Source organism: Aethalodelphis obliquidens, unplaced genomic scaffold (assembly GCF_003676395.1).
Source record: "Aethalodelphis obliquidens isolate GAN/ISIS:26980383/991018 unplaced genomic scaffold, ASM367639v1 scaffold51, whole genome shotgun sequence".
NCBI classification, from domain to species: Eukaryota; Metazoa; Chordata; class Mammalia; order Artiodactyla; family Delphinidae; genus Aethalodelphis; species Aethalodelphis obliquidens.
Window position 1 is genome coordinate 12,358,823 of NW_020837995.1, and position 19,146 is coordinate 12,377,968.

At 40.1% G+C, this 19,146-nt stretch overlaps 1 protein-coding gene across 1 annotated transcript in view; it reads left to right on the top strand.

Moving 5' to 3' along the window:
• The window catches only part of SLC28A2 (solute carrier family 28 member 2), a 103,350-nt gene extending 84,767 nt beyond the window's left edge, over positions 1-18,583 (top strand). Inside the window, exons 17-28 of the mRNA XM_027084186.1 lie at positions 533-646; positions 994-1,071; positions 1,526-1,606; positions 2,048-2,128; positions 3,508-3,633; positions 3,716-3,846; positions 4,278-4,446; positions 4,621-4,818; positions 5,408-5,489; positions 7,725-7,823; positions 7,990-8,101; positions 18,207-18,583. Of these exons, the coding sequence (XP_026939987.1) occupies positions 533-646; positions 994-1,071; positions 1,526-1,606; positions 2,048-2,128; positions 3,508-3,633; positions 3,716-3,846; positions 4,278-4,446; positions 4,621-4,818; positions 5,408-5,489; positions 7,725-7,823; positions 7,990-8,101; positions 18,207-18,324 (1,389 nt within the window). The 3' untranslated portion in view covers positions 18,325-18,583. The remainder of the gene's footprint in view (positions 1-532; positions 647-993; positions 1,072-1,525; positions 1,607-2,047; positions 2,129-3,507; positions 3,634-3,715; positions 3,847-4,277; positions 4,447-4,620; positions 4,819-5,407; positions 5,490-7,724; positions 7,824-7,989; positions 8,102-18,206) is intronic.
• Positions 18,584-19,146: the final 563 nt, after the last annotated feature.

Here is a 19,146-nt window from a genome sequence, read left to right on the forward strand (position 1 = left end):
CAAAGGCATAGAACTAAGTTCTTAACAATCTCTGGAATTGGCCCCTTTGACAATATTGCCCCTAAGTGAAGTTTAAAGTTCTCACAGGCCCTAGACCATTTATTTTCAAACTGTAGGTTGTGATCCGTTAGTGAGCCTTGATATCAATTTTGTGGATCCAGGCCAGTGTTAAAGAAAAAACAAACAAAACAAAAAATAAAGAAGGAGAGAAAGAAAATAGAATACAATAGAGAATGAGCTTGCATTGCACATAGTAATATTAAAGTAGTGGTTTATGATGCTTTTATATGTATGTGTGCGTGTGTCTGAGGTCTAACCTGTAGGCATAGTTTAGAAAACCACATAGACGTATGTGGCTCTTTATATACTACTGCCCTATTTCCCCCTGCTCCCTGTTCCATCTTACCCCAAATTTACTGTTAACATGCCAAGGTGGTTCCAGAGTACACGTACCCACGTTTAAAACCCCAGCCAGGTAATGAACAAGTCGGGTTTAGAGCTCACATTAGAATAACGTTCTTATTGGTCCCAGGTGTCCTGGAGGGCAGTGCTTTGGGGCCTAGGTCTTCAGTTTGTCTTTGGGATCTTGGTCATCAGAACTGATCCTGGATTTAATGCATTTCAATGGCTGGGAAACCAGATTCAGGTATGAGAAATTGATATGAGAGCTCTTTTAGAACCCTAGAGAAAGGAGACTGGGGGAAAGCATGAGGAGATCAGGCTGTGTCTTGTTAGTGATGGTGGTGGATGATCTGGTGGGAAAGGAGAGAGTATACTGGGGTACAACTATGCATACAAATAAAGAGAATGGAACTGCTGAGTCCTCTGTCATTCAATGAGTAGCTCATAGTGACTTAGGCTGCTTCCCATGCTGTCAAAGGGAGGCCAACCTCAGTAGCAGCACTAGGTCCTCATCATACATGAGGCTGATCTTATCTTCCCTGTGTCCTTTCTGGCTTCACTCTAGTTCTGTCTCTCTTTTTTTGCTTTCAGATTTTTCTCAACTATACTGTGGCTGGCTCCAGTTTTGTTTTTGGGGATATGCTGGTCAAGGATATCTTCGCTTTTCAGGTCATATGTTTCATGAGCAAGAATGAGGGTCAGTGGCAGTGAGGGTGAGGGGGATAAAGCGAGATGACGAAGATGTGTGTCCAAGAGATCAGCCAGTCTATATACCAATTTGACCCTAAGAAGAGGATTTGATCTTATCCATATAGGAAGCAGCATTAATGTCTTGCCCTTTGATCATTGTCATACTGAAATTGGAATGAAATAGGGGTGGGAGAAGAAGGCTCAGAAAACATCTCCTTGTGGCTTAGTATTGACGGCATAATAGATTTGCAATACATTTAAAATTTATTCCTAGACTAGCTTGTGTTTAAATATCCAGAGTATCTATTACTGTATCAGCTGTGCTTGGGATGCTAAGAACTTAACTTAGAGACCTGAAACACAGTCTCCTTACGGCACACAGTTGCACATTCAGTGTAGTATCTCACTGGTTGCCCCATCATTCTCATTATAGGCCTTACCGATCATCCTTTTCTTTGGATGTGTGATGTCCATTCTTTACTACCTGGGCTTTGTGCAGTGGGTAGTTCAGAAGGTGAGTCATTCTCCTGCACAGTCAGGAGGTGGGCCTTTGTCTTGTGATCTATCAAGAGGCATGAAGATGGCACTTACTTTGGGGAAAAAATGATCATATGTCAGATCTAGAGCATTAGAACGAATGTGAAAAGCAAACTCTTTCAAGCGTGCCTGATACCAGGTGGTCAGGACCAGGCCCTAGGCAGGCTGAGGGGCAGAGCAGGGAGAAAAAATGGGCTGAACTACCATTTCATACTGAGTTTTAATCTACTTTTTCTGGAAGCCAAGAGTCCTGAGTTCTGGTCCAGGCTCTGTTTGTAACTTGGTTTGTGGTCTCGGCCTTGTGCCTCTTCTTCTCTAGGCCTTAGTTTCCTTACCAACATAATGGAGGAGGAGTTTTGATGGATACACCCCAAGATTTCTGCTAATGTTAATGGTTTGGAACTTTGCATCCCTTTAGATTGCCTGGTTTTTGCAAATCACCATGGGCACCACTGCCCCAGAGACCCTGGCTGTGGCAGGAAACATCTTTGTGGGTATGGTAAGCACCCTGAGGCCTTCTGATCTTTTCTCTGGGGAACAGAGAGTATGGCAGAAAACAGTGTGAGACATGTATGCTTTCCTTTTGAAAAGTCAAATAGATGAAGACTGTATGGGCAGCCAGTCACTCTGATGAAAGAAAACTTGGAACTCAGCTCATTGCTTTCACCTTTCATGCCTAATAATACTTATTTGGGTGTATGTAATGGGGACATACTTAACCACAGATCCAACTTCTTACACAGGAATTTAGGGAAATGGCCTGGTCCAAGTCATCCCCCTTCAGGGGCTATGAAAGATGTTTCCTCCATATTCTGGTTTCTTCCTGTAACCTTTGTTTTCCAGAATCTCTAAGGAGACAATAGCTTGCCTTGCTCAGGGCTAACACCAAAGCTTGTCCCCATAATACTTGTTTGATACATTTGTCTGTATGGAGTAGGTGTTCAAATATGCTACTGACTGATCAACTCAGTGTTAGGGACAATGGCTTGTCAAACTGACAAGGAATTAGTATTGAGGTCTTTCTCTCCTAAGGCCCTAGGCTGATTAATGGTATTTGAAATGTTCTCAGAAAACTTCTGTACACTTCTACCATAGCATGCTGCATTTTGCTGAAATTCTCCATAATCAGCTTAGTTTCCTCTGCTAGACTGTAAAGTCCTAAGAGTAGGAACTTTACCTTATTCATAGGAATGTCCCTAGCATATCATATAGCACTAGGCACATAGTTGTCACTCATTAAATAATAAGTATTTCTTAGGTCAATGCTAGATATATTTTACATAGTTGGGTCTTCATAATTTCATACCATTTTCACAAACATTATTTCTTTTGATTCTTTCATCAACATTGGGCTTCAGTAATCTATTTGCAATTCATTTAATGAGTACCTTTTAAGCAATTAATATGTATGCAGTAAGTACACTATACTAAAGTCATTCACTAAGTATATAGTTTCTGTTTGTTTGTTTGTTTGGGCCACACCACGTGGCTTGTGGGATCCTAGTTCCCCAACCAAGGATCGAATCCTGGACCTTGGCAGTGAAAGTGCGGAGTCCCAACCACTGGACCACCAGGGAATTCCCGAGTATATAGTTTTAGACATTGAGGACGTAAAAAAGAAATATACTGTTTGTCTTCTATAGCATTCTAAATTTTAAGTAGATGAGACAAACTGATATGAAAACACATGAGAAGAGTGCTAGCCAGGATATGATTAGGTGCCAGAGGGGGTGAGCCAGACACTGGGAGAGCCTAAAAGCAGAGCTTAGTTTTGGAAGAGCACCCACACTGGAGGGATGTGTACCCGGAGCTGGGGCAGGCACTCTGGGATGGGGAGCTGCACCTTCTTGAATCTGACTCTCTTCTCCTTTTTTATAGACAGAGGCACCTCTGCTCATCCGTCCATACCTTGCAGACATGACGCTTTCAGAAGTCCATGCAGTGATGACTGGAGGGTTTGCCACCATCTCAGGCACTGTCTTGGGAGCCTTCATATCCTTTGGGGTAAGCATAGTCTGTTTGATCACTCCTGGGTGAGCCCAAGTCTGGGTTCTGTAGATGCTCATTCCTAAGTCTGGCCTTACAGATTGACACGTCATCCTTGATTTCTGCCTCTGTGATGGCTGCCCCTTCTGCTCTTGCTTTGTCAAAGCTGGTATATCCAGAAGTGGAGGAGTCCAAGTTCAAGAATAAGGAGGGGGTAAAATTGCCCCGTGGGTGAGTCCAATGAGGCATATAATTTGGGAGATGATGAGGTCAGGTGCAGAGTCAAGAGTGGTGCTATGGTGGTAGAGGCTTCAAGTCTCCTGGAGAAGGAATAATATGATTCCATATCTCCTCTTGTCTACCTCTGCCTTTAGCTAATCATGTTGATTTTTTTCTTTTGTTTAACCCTCCCACCTGCCTCTCTCTTCTGCATGCCATTATCCTCTGTTCTTTGTGTCAGTACCATTTCATGGCGATTAAATCTGATACTGCTTCAGTGTTATTTCCACAAAAAGGGTCACCAGGAACCCCCATCATCTCTCAAGCTGTTCTTGCAGTCTCCTGTTGCACTCCTGCACTGCTGGGACACTGGGACAGCTCTTCTCTGAGGAGCCGAGATTGCTCTAGACACCGTATTCTTCCCCTATGCCCAATAACCACAGGAAGGAGAAGAATGTTCTGGAAGCTGCCAGCAATGGAGCCACAGATGCCATAGGCCTTGCTGCTAATGTAGCAGCCAACCTGATTGCTTTTTTGGCCGTGTTGGCCTTCATCAATGCTGCCCTCTCCTGGCTGGGGGAACTGGTAGACATACAGGGACTCACTTTTCAGGTAAAGGATTCCATTTGTTGGGCTGTTCCTCTAGGGTGTGTTTAAGTAGTCCTTGAATTGTGCATGTCTTCCTGACCCACAGTGCACTGAGGGAGCGTGGAGAGGAGAAGGGTGGAGGAGACTGAGTCAAGGCTTCAGAGAAGTCTTTGTCTCCTGTCTCTTTCTCTCACCCAGGTCATCTGTTCCTATATCCTAAGGCCCATGGTTTTCATGATGGGTGTCGAGTGGGCAGACTGTCCGATGGTGGCTGAGATGGTGGGGATCAAGTTCTTCACAAATGAGTTTGTGGCCTATCAGCAACTGTCTCAGTACAAAAACAAACGTCTCTCTGGAGTAGAAGAGTGGATTGGAGGCGAGAAACAGTGGATTTCTGTAAGTGACAATCTAGAAAAGCATAAACAGTCCAGGCAGACAAAAAGTGTTACGCTAAAGTTTAACACCCACAGATCCCTTTCCAGGGTCCCAGGCCTGACCACAAAGCAAGAGTAACAGTATGCTGAGCTTCGGTGCCTGAGCTGCCCTGAGGTCTGTGTGCTAGTCCCCTACTCTCTGACCCAACTTCTCTCTAGAATGTAATTACTGAGCCTTTACAGTTGGGGCAGTCCAAGGAGGATACTATTTCTGATAGTCTAAGGTCTCCTTCTTCATTTATAAGTTTAAATTGCTATAAACTGAGCTCCTTTTTTCTCTCCCTCTATCTCTTTTCTCTCAATCAGCCTCATTCCTAGACCTCCTAATTCATAGGCTTCAACAAGAAGAGCACTGGGTAAAGAGGCCATGGTGGTTCCATATCATTATCCCTATAATAACTCATGAAGCGATTGTTTTCTGAGCATCCTTTCCATATTCCTTAGAGTAGCACACACAAGATTGGGGGTTCTAAGTACTCTGGAACGTCTATCATGATTATACGACTGCACATATAGGACTGAGTGTACTTATTTATTTTTGTTTTCCCTAGGTGAGAGCTGAAATCATTACAACATTTTCACTCTGTGGATTTGCCAATCTTAGTTCCATAGGAATCACACTGGGAGGCTTGAGTGAGTTAATTCATTTTCCCAGCTACCCAATATGCCAGCCAGTTCCCAGCATCTGTAGTGGGCACTCCTGGTGCTTCAGTATGAGTTGAGACCAGATAGAGAAGCTGATGTGAAATGGGCCTCTCAGGTGAAAGTTAATTTGGAGTTAAGGTAATCATGCTACCTGACTATTCATGAAGCCCAGGCTGGGTTTGCAGTCTCAACTTCTGCCATTTTTTTCCGTTTCAGATGGAGGCCCAAAAGACCAATTTTATTTTTATTTTCCCTATGAGGAAGACTATAATGATATTATTTTTATTTTGCCATTAAATGGACATAGTGCATATATAGTAAAGGTATTTTGTTTTTTATTCAGTAGTGAAGGTACTTTCTGAAATTATGCTGCACACCAGTTGACGTCACAGAATTAAGCATTGCACAAGGAATCAAAGGACAAATGAAAGCAGCAGACACATAAGGCAGATAGATAATTAGAATTAAATGGACATAGTGCATATATAGTAAAGGTATTTTGTTTTTTATTCAGTAGTGAAGGTACTTTCTGAAATTATGCTGCGCACCAGTTGACTTCACAGAATTAAGCATTGCACAAGGAATCAAAGGACAAATAAAAGCAGCAGACACGTAAGGCAGATAGATAATTAGAGCAAGTGGTGTGAAGTGTTGCATTAAAAGCTACAAGTCACCAGGTGTGGGAGGAGTGAGTATGTGAAGCATACATAGATACAATTAGATTGCTGAAAATCTTGCTGAATGGTGATGGCTGGAGGAAATAATATGAGGAAAGTGGGATTGTCCTTGAAGGCAGGGGATTCCAAGAGTTTGGAAGATCCAAGTGAGAAATAAAGTGTAAGAAAAATACAGCTCAGTGTGTCCATTTTTTATGGCACTCATATTCTGGGCTAGAATCATTAAGTTGATTCACTTGGTAGCTGATCGATCAATTTAGAGGTAAAACAATTTCCTTTCAGTTTATCTTTTTCCCTTCTGTTAAACACTTGTCTGTATTCTAATTCTTTTTTTTATAAATGTATTTATTTATTTATTTTATTATTTTTGTTTATTTATTTATTAGTTTTGGCTGTGTTGGGTCTTTGTTGCTGTGCGCGGGCTTTCTCTAGTTGCTGCGAGCAGGGGCTACTCTTCATTGCGGTGAGCGGGCTTCTCACTGTGGTAGCTTCTCTTGTTGCAGAGCACGGGCTCTAGAGTGCGCAAGCTTCAGTAAATGTGGCGCGTGGGCTCAGTAGTTGTGGCTCACGGGCTCTAGAGCGCAGGTTCAGTAGTTGTGGCACATGGGCTTAGTTGCTCCGCGGCATGTGGGATCTCCCCGGACCAGGGCTTGAACCCGTGTCCCCTGCATTGGCAGGCGGATTCTTAACCACTGCGCCACCAGGGAAGCCCTCTAATTCTTTTTTTAAAAATATTTATTTATTTATTTTTGGCTGTGTTGGGTCTTCATTGCCGTGCACAGGCTTTCTCTAGTTGCAGTGAGCGGGGGCTACTCTTCATTGTGGTGCGCGGGCTTCTCCTTTTGGTGGCTTCTCTTTGTTGCTGAGCATGGGCTCTAGGTGTGCAGGCTTCAGTAGTTGTGGCTTGTGGGCTCTAGAGTGCAGGTTCAGTAGTTGTGGTGCACAGACTTAGTTGCTCCGCGGCATGTGGGATCTTCCCGGACCAGGGCTCGAACCTGTGTCCCCTGCATTGGCAGGCGGATTCTTAACCACTGCGCCCCCAGGAAAGTCCCTGTATTCTAATTCTGATGCCTGATTACAATGTGATTGTGAGCTTGTCCTCCAGTAGTGGGATATGCATCATGTGACTAAGGCTTAGGTGAATGTTGCCCTCCTTATTTCTCTGGCTCAAAATAGTCTGTCTAATTCTGTCCAGGTTAAGAATGCAGATTTCAACTAGTGAACACCCAAGGCATTTTCACCTGTCTGGAGCAACCCAGGGCTTTGCTTAATTCAGATATATCTTGGGAATATTCACAGAACCACTAAATAGTTAGGGTCAGACACACAATCCTTGACCTGGGGAATGTCTAAGTTAGTGACCCCTTAGGACTAATGAATATACACACTTCTTAGGGTACCACTGTCCAGCCTCTGGTGGTTGGTGGTAAGAATGCTATTCATCTGCTGCATTTTGATCCTCAGCATTCTTCTAATGGGGTTTCATGGGGTATGCCTAATTGCCTTGTGGGGAAGAGATTGAATTATTTTGTTGTGTTGTCCGCAGCATCAATGGTGCCCCACCGGAAGAGTGACTTGTCCAAGGTTGTGGTCAGTGCCCTCTTCACAGGGGCCTGTGTATCCCTTATCAGCGCTTGTGTGGCAGGTAAGTGTCTCAGCTTAGTCTCAGAATATTGTTTTAACTCTCCATCTCACATATGCATAGAAAAGGCACCAAATCTACAGTGTTCTCAGTTTATACCCAAAGAATTAAGAGCCTTAAGGAACATGTGTAAAAGCTTCCCCTTAGCATCTCTGTCTCCTTTACCCAGGAATCCTCTATGTCCCCAGGGGAGCTGAAACTGACTGTGTCTCCTTCCTAAACACAAGTTTCACCAATCGAACCTATGAGACCTATGTGTGCTGCAGAGAGCTCTTTCGGAGGTGAGTGAGCACTGGGATCCCTGCCCCCTCCTCCTCTATGCTTTCCTCCACTCAGGAGTCTTCTGGGAGTGGGGAGAAGTAAGGTCTTGAGGGTAATCACATGGATGCTGAATAGAGTGTATAAGAAGGGAGACAGGTATTTGTGGTGGTCTAGATCTCCGTTCTTTTCTCTTATTAGATGCATACTCACTATTAGCTCTAGCATGGACAAGTGACAGATTTTACCTGTATTGCTGGGGCACTGAGAAGTGGAGGGTGAGGGGAAGTAAAAGAGGGTGGTTTCCCTGATCAGAAGTGATGTATTTATTGTGATTGGAACATAGATAAGGTGTAGGTGAAGACTTGGCAATGGTCCTAAGTGACTAAAAACTTACAGCCTTCTTCAGACAGAAATGAAGACTGAGAGAGGATAAACTTGAATTGATAAAATCATGATGCATTCAGATAGTGTAAAAATGAACTTGTTTACCAATTTCTGGGATATTATTAGAATAGTTTTCTGGTTCGGCATGTAAGGAGCTCAGAAGTCACCACTCCATCGTAACAATAAGAAAAAAACTGAACAGTCTGAAAAATCAATAACTCTTCTTGGATCTGTAAGAGACACAGGGCAAACTGCTGACCTGAAGATTGGAGAGACAGACAGGCAAACACATGGCTTACTGGAGCAGACTCATGAGCGGAAACTGCCACAGAATCCTGTGCTGGGGCAGGAAAACCTGAAACTAATTGCTGGCGCCTCAGTGAGGACAGGTCTGGATGTTAAAAACTCTGGGGGGACCCAGTTATAGGGGGCAACCCTACACTTTGGGGAGTTTTACCTCCGGGAGCTAGACCAAGTTCTCACAGTAAATATCAGGCAAAATCCCCTCATTCTTCTGGCAGGGGGAGGGGAAAAGGAGCCATTTTGAAATACACCAGAGCACTCCGTTTTTTTAAACAAGGCCTGCCCTCAGGAGAAACTAGTTAACCAGAACCTAACCAGCTGGGGTATTATCAGAGCCTACCTGACCTGGAAGTAGGGAAATACCCAACTAAAGCCCACTCTAACCATCCTATCCCACTTAAAGGGGGAGGAAAAACTGAGGAACACTAGTGAAATTCACAGTGCAGAGGCACAGGCTCGCTAAAAGCCTGAGACCTAATCATAGGACTACAGAATGCTTCGCCTTCCCCACACCTCACCACCACATTACTAAGGCCTATTTACAGCAGTTCCTTTTTTGGGTACATCATGTCCAGTTATCAAGAAGAAAGTACAAGGCCTGCTAAAAGGCAAAAAACACAATTTGAGGAGATAGAGCAAGCATCAAAACCAGACATGGCAGAGATTTTGATTTATCAGAGTGGGAATTTCAAACAACTATGATTTATGTGCTAAGGGCTCTAATGGATAAAGTAGACAGCAAGCAAGAACAGATGGGCAATGTAAGTACAGAGATATAGGAATCCCAGGAAAGAACCAAAAAGAAATGCTACAGATCAAAAAACACTGTAACAGAAATGAAGAATGTCTTTGATGGCTTACTAGTAGACTAAACACCTCTGAGGAAAGAACTCCTAGCTTGAAGATATATCAATAGAAGTCTTCAAAACTGAAAAGGAAAGAGAACAAAGACTGAAAAAAAAAAAAAAACCAGAATGGAGCATCCAAGGATTGTGGGACAAATACAAAGGTGTAACATACACATAATGTGTATACCAAGAGAAGAACAGAAGAAATATTTGAGACAATTATGACTGAGAATTTCTCCAAATTAATGTCAGACACCAAACCACAGATCCAGGAAGCTCAGAAAACACCAAGCAGCATAAATGCCAAGAAAACTATACTTAAGCATATTTTGAAATTATAGAAAATCAAAGATAAAGAAAAAACACTGAAAGAAGTCAGTTGAAAAAAAGAGAGTATATCATTAAGCTGAAAGAACTAGTTACAGGACACACAAAATGAAAGATTTGAGGGACTAGAATGTTTGGTTCTTCAAAAGCAAAAGATGTGTATATTAGTAGTGATATATGGGTGAATGAAGAGAGTTCTGAGAGATGAGGCTGAAAGATCTTATAAGGCCTTGTGTGAAATGGTAAGGAATTTAGACTTTGACTTATAGAATTCTTAACACTGGTATGTTTTTTCAAAAGATCATGCTGGTAGCCATTTGGATGTCAGGGAGATCAATAAACACATTGCTGTAATACTCCCAAGTAAGAGATGATGAGAGCTGATACTAAGTAGTTGTGAGGATGAAGATGCACTAGAACAAGGAGAATCAATAGGATTGGTTATTGAAGTGAAGGGCAGGATAAGGATGACTGTACCCTTTCCGGCTTGGGCAAGTGGGTCTGAGGGATGCCATTCATTCACTGACAGGAAGAGGACTAGTTCCAGGAATGAGAGTAAAGGGGAGAGATTATGGCTTAATTCAGGTGGATATGTTGACTTGGAGGTACCTGTGGGACCATCAAGTTAAGCAACTCACAAACCAACTTGGGTCTGAAGTTCAGGAGAGAAAAAAGAACTGGAGATAGATTTGGAAGTTGTCATTAAGTAAATGATCTGTTCAGTATATAGGTAGATGTTTGGATACCAGCTCCTTAACAGTTTACTATGGCAAGTTAACAGACATTACCCTCCTGTGTTTGGAGGTTTTCACCAGAGAAAGCAACCAACATCCTCTGAAAAAAATAATCCTTTTGCTGTACTATTAAAGATGAATTATAAACTGGATAGATCATTGGTCTGGCATAGTTATGACTCCTATGTTCTTGGGGAAGTTCAGTGGATGTCATTGTAAGCATAGTCTAAAGTAAATGAATGAAGTGAAAATTGCTAATTTGTGTTTAATGATGAGTTGTCTTTACATCACTGAGCTTCACTAAAAAATTAGTAGAATACTCTTTCCTGGTCATTTCTGCCTTCAAAACAGAAACTGACTTTTTGCCTAAAGTCACATCCTAAGCATCATTAGTGTCTAAAATCTGAAAGAGATAATGTTTTTGTCCAGTTCATTCCTGCTAAATATATTTGGAGTGACTCCAGACCAAGATAACAACAAAGGAGGCTTAAATTTCCCTCTTCCTATGGATGCACCAAATGTACAGCTACACATGGAGTAATTCCCTCTAAGCAAAATCCAGAAACTAGCTGAATGACTCCTATAACTGAGAAAATACCCACATTGAATTGGGTAGGAAAGGCTGAGAAACAGTCTCATCATAAAACCCACCCCTGGCACAGCACCATATAATGGAAGGAAACTCCCAACTCTAAGCTTATCCCTAAGCAGTGAAGGGTTTAGACTGAACATCTAGTGCTCCAATTTTTAAGACTCTACTATGCCTACCTCCCCACCACCCTCCGCCTGCCCCACAAGGCTCAGTGTAGAGGAAGCAGTCAAAAATGTCCATCTCCCACTCTTTCCCTGGAAGGGGTTTGACTGCATACTTTCCAGCTGGTGCCTGAGGGTCCAGCTTCTAATCAGCCTGCATCTAGATGCTGCCTGCAATTCTCCTCTTTGGGACACTAAAGAGACCCACACTGAGACACATTATAATTAAACTGTCAAAACTAAGACAAAGAAAGCATAGATAAAGGCAGCAAGAGAAAAGCAACTTGTTATATACAAGGGAGCTCCCATAAGACCATCAGCAGATTTTTCTGCAGAAACTTTACAGTCCAGAAAAAAAGTGGGATGATATACTAAAAAGAAAAAAACTACCAACCAATGCTTGGTAATGCTTTTACCTGGCAAAGTTGTCCTTCAGACTTGAAGGAGAGAGAGTTTTTCAGACAAGCAGAGGTAGCTATACTTATATCACACAAAATAGACTTTAAGCCAAAACAGTAATGAGAAACAAAGAAGGTCATTATATAGTAATAAAGGGGTCAATTCATCAAGAGGATGTAACAACTGTAAATTTTTATGTACCCAACATGGAGCACCTAAATATATAAAGCAAATATTAACAGATCTGAAGAGGCAACAATACAATAATAGTAGAGGACTTCAGCATTCCACTTTCAACAACAGATAGATCATCCAGACAGAAAATCAACAAGGAAACATCGGACTTAAACTACATGTTAGACCAGATGGACCCGACAACATTTACAGAACAGTCCATCCAACAACAGCAGAATACACATTCTTCTCAAGTACACATGGAAATTATGTTAGACTACAAAGCAAGTCTTAATATATTTAAGAAGACTGAAATTATATCAAATGTCTTTTCTGACCACAATAGTATTAAACTAGAAATGAGTAACAAGAAAAAACCTGATAAATTCATATATATATGGACATTAAACAACATGCTCCTGAACAATGGGTCAAAAATGAAATCAAAAGAGAAATAAAATATCTTTACTCACCACAAGGAAAAATCTGTAACTGTGTGAGTTGATGGATGTTAACTAAACTTATTGTGGTAATCATCTCACAATATATACCTATATCAAATCATTATATTGCACACTTTATACAGTGTTATATGTCAATAATATCTCAATAAAACTGGGGGAAAAAACTTGAAAAAATATCTTGAGACAAATGAAAATGGAAACACAATATACCAAAACTTATGAGATGCAGCAAAAGCAGTTCAAAGAGGGGAGTTTATATTGATAAACACCTACGTTAAGAAAAAAAGAAAGATCTCAAACAACCTAATTTAACACCTCAAGAAAAAGAAAAACAAACTAAGTCCAAAGTTATAGAAGAAGGGAAATAACAAAGATCAGAGCAGAAACTAATGAAATAGAGGCAAAAACAGACAACAGAAAAGTTCAAGGAAACTAAGAGCCATTTGTCTTAAAAGACAGACAAAATAGACACATGTTTAGCTAAGCTAAGAAAAAGAGAAGACTCAAAGTCAGAAATGAAAAAGGAGGTATTACAATTAATAAGACAGAAATACTAAGGATTTTGAGAAACTACTATGGAAAATTATATCCCAACAAATTAGATAACATAGAAGAAATGGATAAATTCCTAGAAATATACAACTGACTGAGACTGAATCATAAAAAAATAGAAAATCTGAACAGAATGATTACTAGTAAGGAGATTGAATCAGTAATCAAAAACCTCCCAACAAAAAAAGCCCAGGACTAGACAGATTCACTGGTGAATTCTTCCAAACAGTTAAAGAATAATTAATACCAATCTTCTCAAACTTTTCAAAAAAACATAAAAGGAGTGAACACTTCCAAATTCATTTTATGAGGCCAGAATTACCTGTTGCCAAAGCCAGACAGGGACACTATAAGAAAAAATTACAGGCCAGTATTCTTGATGAACATAGATGCAAAAATCCTCAACAAAAAATTAGCAAACCAAATTCAACAGTACATTAAAAAGGTCATACACCATGATCAAGTGAGATTTATTCCTGGGATGCAAGGATGGCTCAACATACAGAAATCAATAAATGTGATATACCACTGTAATAAAATGAAAGATAAAAACCATATAATCATTTCAATAGATGCAGAAAAAGCATTTGACAAAATTCAACATCCTTACATGATAAAACTCTCAACAAATTGGATGTAGAAGGAATGTATCTCAACATAATAAAGGCCATATATGACAAGCCCACAGCTAACATCATACTGAATTGTGAAAAGCTGAACACTTTTCCTCTAAGATCAGGAATAAGACAAGAATTACCACACTCACCACTTTTAATCAACATAGTATTGGAAATCATAGCCAGAGCAATTAGTCAAGGAAAAGAAATAAAAGGCACCCAAATCAGAAAAGAAGTAAAACTGTCTCTGTCTGCAGATGACATGATCTTATACATAGAAAATCCTAAAGGCTCCACCAAGAAACTGTTAGTACTGATAAACAAATTCAGTAAGTTGCAGGATACAAAATAAACATACAAAAATCATTTGTGTTTCTATACAATAACAATGAACTATTGGAAAGAGAAATTAATGAAAGAATCCCATTTACAATAGCATCAAAAAGAATAAAATACTTAGGAATAAATGTAATCAAGGAGAGGAAAGATCTGTACACTGAAAACTATAAAAAAAATTGATGAAAAGTGGAAGGGATAAATAAATGGAAATATACTCCATGTTTATGGATTAGAAGAATTAATATTATTAAAGTGTTCATACTACCTAAGGTGATCTACAGATTCAATGCAATCCCTATTAAAATTCCAATGGCATTTTTCATAGAAATAGAAAAAACAATTCTAAAATTCATATGGAACCACAAAAGACCCCGAATAGCCAAAGCAATCTTGAGAAAGAAGAACAAACCTAAAGGCATCACACGTCTTGATTTTAAACTATATTACAAAGCTGTAGTAATCAAAACAGTATGGTACTGACTTAAAAATAAGCACACAGGGCTTCCCTGGTGGCGCAGTGGTTGAGAGTCCGCCTGCTGATGCAGGGGACACGGGTTCGTGCCCCGGTCTGGGAAGATCCCACATGCCACGGAGCAGCTGGGCCCGTGAGCCATGGCCACTGAGCCTGCGTGTCCGGAGCCTGTGCTCCACAACGGGAGAGGCCATAACAGTGAGAGGCCTGCATACCACAAAAAAAAAAATAAATAAACACACAGATCAATCAGACAGAATAGAGAGCCCAGAAATAAACCCATGTTTTCAACAAAGGAGCCAAGAATATACAATGGGGGAAAGGGTAGTCTTTTCAATAAATGGCATTAGCAAAACTGTATATCCACCTGTAGGAGAATGAAACTGGACTCCTGTCTTACACCATATACAAAAATCAACTCAAAACGGATTAAAGACTTTAACATAAGACCTGAAACCTTGAAAATCCTTGAAGAAAATGTAGGAAGTAAGCTCCTTGACATTGGTCTTGGCAATGATTTTTTGGACTTGAAACCAAAAGCAAAGGCAACAAAACCAAAAATAAACAATTGGGGGACTTCTCTGGTGGCACAGTGATTAAGAATCCTCCTGCCAATGCAGGGGACATGGGTTCGATCCCTGGTTCAGGAAGATCCCACATGCTGTGGAGCAACTAAGCCTGTGAGCCACAACTACTGAGCCTGCACTCTAGAGCCCTCGAGCCGCAACTACTGAGCCCACACATCGCAACTGCTGAAGCCCGCGCGCCTAGAGCCCATGCTCCGCAGCAGGAGAAGCCACTGCAGTGAGAAGCCCATGTGCCACAACAAAGAGTAGCCCCTGCTTGCTGCAGCTAGAGAAAGCCTGCACACAGCAGCAAAGAACGAACACAGCCAAAAACTAATAAAAATTTTAAAAAGCAAAAAACAAAAAACAATTGGGACTTCATCAAACTAAAAAGCTTCTGCACAGCAAAAGAAACCATCAACAAAATGAAAAGTCAACCTACAGAATGGGAGAAAATACTTACAAACCATATATCCAGTAAGGAATTAATATCCAAAATATACAAAGCACTTATACAGCTCAATAGCAAAAAATCCAAGTAATCCAATTTAAAAATGAGCAAAGGGTTTGAATAGACATTTTTCCAAAGAACTCAACCAAATGGCCAACAGGTACATGAAAAGGTGCTCGATATCACTAACTAGCAAGGAAATACAAATAAAAACCTCAATGAGATATCACCTTACACCGGTTAGGATGGCTGTCATAAAAAAGACAAGTGATAGCAAATGCTGGCAACGATGTGCAGAAAAGGAAACCCTTATACACTCTTAGTGGAAATGGAAAATGGTACAGTCACTATGGAGGTTCCTGAAGAAATTAAAAATAGAACTACTACCATATGATCCAGCAATCTTACTTCTGGGTATATATCCAAAGGAAACAAAGTCACTACCTGCACTCCCATGTTCACTGCAGCATTATTAACAGTAGCCATGGTATGCAAACAACCTATGTGTCCACTAGCAGATGAATGGATAAAGAAAATATTGTGTATGTATACAATGGAATGTTAGTCATCCTTACAAAAGAAGGAAATCCTGCTATTTGCAACAATGTGGATGAACAATTACACTAAGTGAAATAAGCCAGACAAAGGCAGATACTGCATGGTCTCACTTATATGCAGAATCCAAAAAAAAATAACAAAAAAAAAAAAAACCCCATAGAATGGTGGTTAGGGCTGGGGCATAGGGGAATAGGGAGAAGCTGGTATAATAGTACAAACTTTCAGATATAAGATCAATAGGTTTGAGGACCTAATGTATAACATGGTGGCTATAGTTGATAATACTGTATTATATAGTTGAGATTTGCTAAGAGAATAGAACTTAAGTGTTCTCACCAAAAAAAAAAAAAAAAGTAAATATGTGAGGTGATGGATGTGTTAACTCAATGTTGGGAATCCTTTCACAGTATATGCATATGTCAAATCATCACGTTGTACACTCTCTATATATTACAATTTTATTTGTCAATTATACCTCCGTAAAACTGAAACACATATACATATTTACATACACACCAAGCCTGAGCTGTTTTCCTTTATCAAGAGGAAAGTGGCTTTGGAGTACCATCTCACTATTTAGAATAAATTCAGTTCTAAATCATTACAAGGCATAAATGTTGCTTCAGTGATGTTTGGACAGGAAATTCCCCAAAAGACTATGGTTATGAACTGGACAGAGAAGCAGACACATTGTATAGGATTTCTTGCTAGTACTATCTTGGGCATGAATGAGAAAATACACTTAATTCTGTCCTATTTATTGGTTGGCCAAAAAGTTCCTTCAGTTTTGAAGTAAAAATAAAAGACACATTTTCCATTTTCACCAAGAACTTTATTTGAACAACGTATTCACTGTTTTGTTCCACTGCCTTCTGCCATTTTTCAGGCAGCTTCATAATTCCGTCTTCCCAAAACTTTTTATCTTTTTGAGCAAAGAACGGTCCCAGGTGCCTTTTATAGTCTTCCGGGGAATTGAAATTTTTTCCATTAAGAGAATTTTGTAAAGACTGAAATGAATGGAAATCCAGAGGTGCAATTGTCTGGTGAATATGGCGGATGAATCAGAACTTCCCAGCCAAGCTGTAACAGTTTTTGCGTGGTCATCAAAGAAACATGTGGTCTTGCCGTACCCTAATGGAAGATTATGCATTTTCTGCTGACTAGTTCTGGATGCTTTTCTTCGAGTGCTGCTTTCAGTTGGTCTAATTGGGAGCAGTACTTGTTGCAATTAATTGTTTGGTTTTCTGGAAGGAGCTCATAATAGAGGACTCCCTTCCAATCCCACCATATACACAACATCACCTTCTTTGGATGAAGACCAGCCTTTGATGTGGTTGGTGGTGGTTCATTTCGCTTGCCCCACAATCTCTTCCATTCCACATTACTGTACAGTATCCACTTTTCATCACCCGTTACAATTAGTTTTAAAAACAGAACGTTTTCGTTACATTTAATTAGAGAATCGCATGCAGAAATACGGTAAAGAAGGTTTTTTTCGCTTAACTTATGTGGAACCCAAACATCAAAGCAATTAACATGACCAAGCTGGGGCAAATGATTTTCAATGCTTGATTTGGATATTTTGAGTATGTCAGCTATCTACTACGTGGTATAACGTTGATTGTTCTCAATATCTCGATTTCATCACTGTCAACTTCAGCTGGTCTACCCAACCGTGGAGCATCGTCCAGCGAGAAATCTCCAGCATGGAACTTTGCAAACCACTTTTGACACGTTCGATCAGTCACAGCACCTTCTCCATACACTGCACAAATCGTTTTTTTTTTTTTTTGCATTTCAGTTACATTTACCTTTCTTGAAATAATACAGCATAATATGCTGAAATGTTGCTTTTTTCTTCCATCTTCAATATTAAAATGGCTACACAAAAATTCACCAATTTTGATAAGTTCTTTTTTTTAATTGCATGCTGATATGACAGCTGTCACAATACAATCTAATACAATTGTTTCGAATGAAGTTAAAGACAACTAAGTGCTACTAGAGCCATCTTATGGAACAAACCGAAAGAACATTTCGGCCAGTCCAATATTTGGTCATTGTGATTGGATTCATTAATAAGTTTCTGTTTTTGTTTTCACCTGCTTGGTAGAACTTATTGATACATCTTGTTGCATTGTTTTTATCTGACCCACTATGTATCTCTCTGGCTTTTCATTTCAGTACCTCTCTGAATGGCACCAACCCTCCTTCTTTTCCTGGTCCCTGGGAAGATAAAGAGTTCAGTGCCATAGCCCTTGCTAAATGCTGTGACCTCTACACCAATGCTGTCTGTGCCTAAAGCTGGTGCATTTCCGTAACAATCCTGATCTGGATGGCTTTTTGATGGCAAAGCTATTTTCGTACTCAGAGTTCTCATTGTACAGCTAATTCACCTTGATCTTTAATAGTAAATGTAAAATATTCATTTTGGTTCACTGTATGTCAGTAATGAAAATTAGCACTCGTTTTTCCATTATTTGGCTGAACCAAATGAGAAATTCCTTATGGGCTCTGTCTGAGCTTAGAGTTGAAATAATAAATGTTACGATGTCAAAAAATGTCTTTCAAACCTTGCTTCTAGTTGCCATCTTAAAAATTATGTGATGTGTGCCAGAACTCTTCTATATATGTTTTGGTAAAACAAATATGGGAGGCAGGCACAGTCTGCCTTGGAGTTTGATGAGTGTCATTCCTCTCTCCCCCTTACTGAAAGAAGACGTATGCAGGCAAGTTATTCAAAATCTTGAACCAGTTTTCTTATCGTAAAGTGGGAGGAATGATGTTTGCCCTGTTCACTTCAAGATTATAATAATCAAAGCAGTGTGTGGAAGTTCTTGGAAGACGTAAAAAGTGTTTCATGACTCTGTCCTAAAGATGCTACCAGAAAACTACTAGAGCTAATCAATGAATTTGGTAAAGTAGCAGGATACAAAATTAATGCACAGAAATCTCTTGCATTCCTATACACTAATGATGAAAAATCTGAAAGTGAAATTAAGAAAACACTCCCATTTACCACTGCAACAAAAAAAATAAAATATCTAGGAATAAACCTACCTAAGGAGACAAAAGATCTGTATGCAGAAAATCATAAGACACTGATGAAAGAAATTAAAGATGA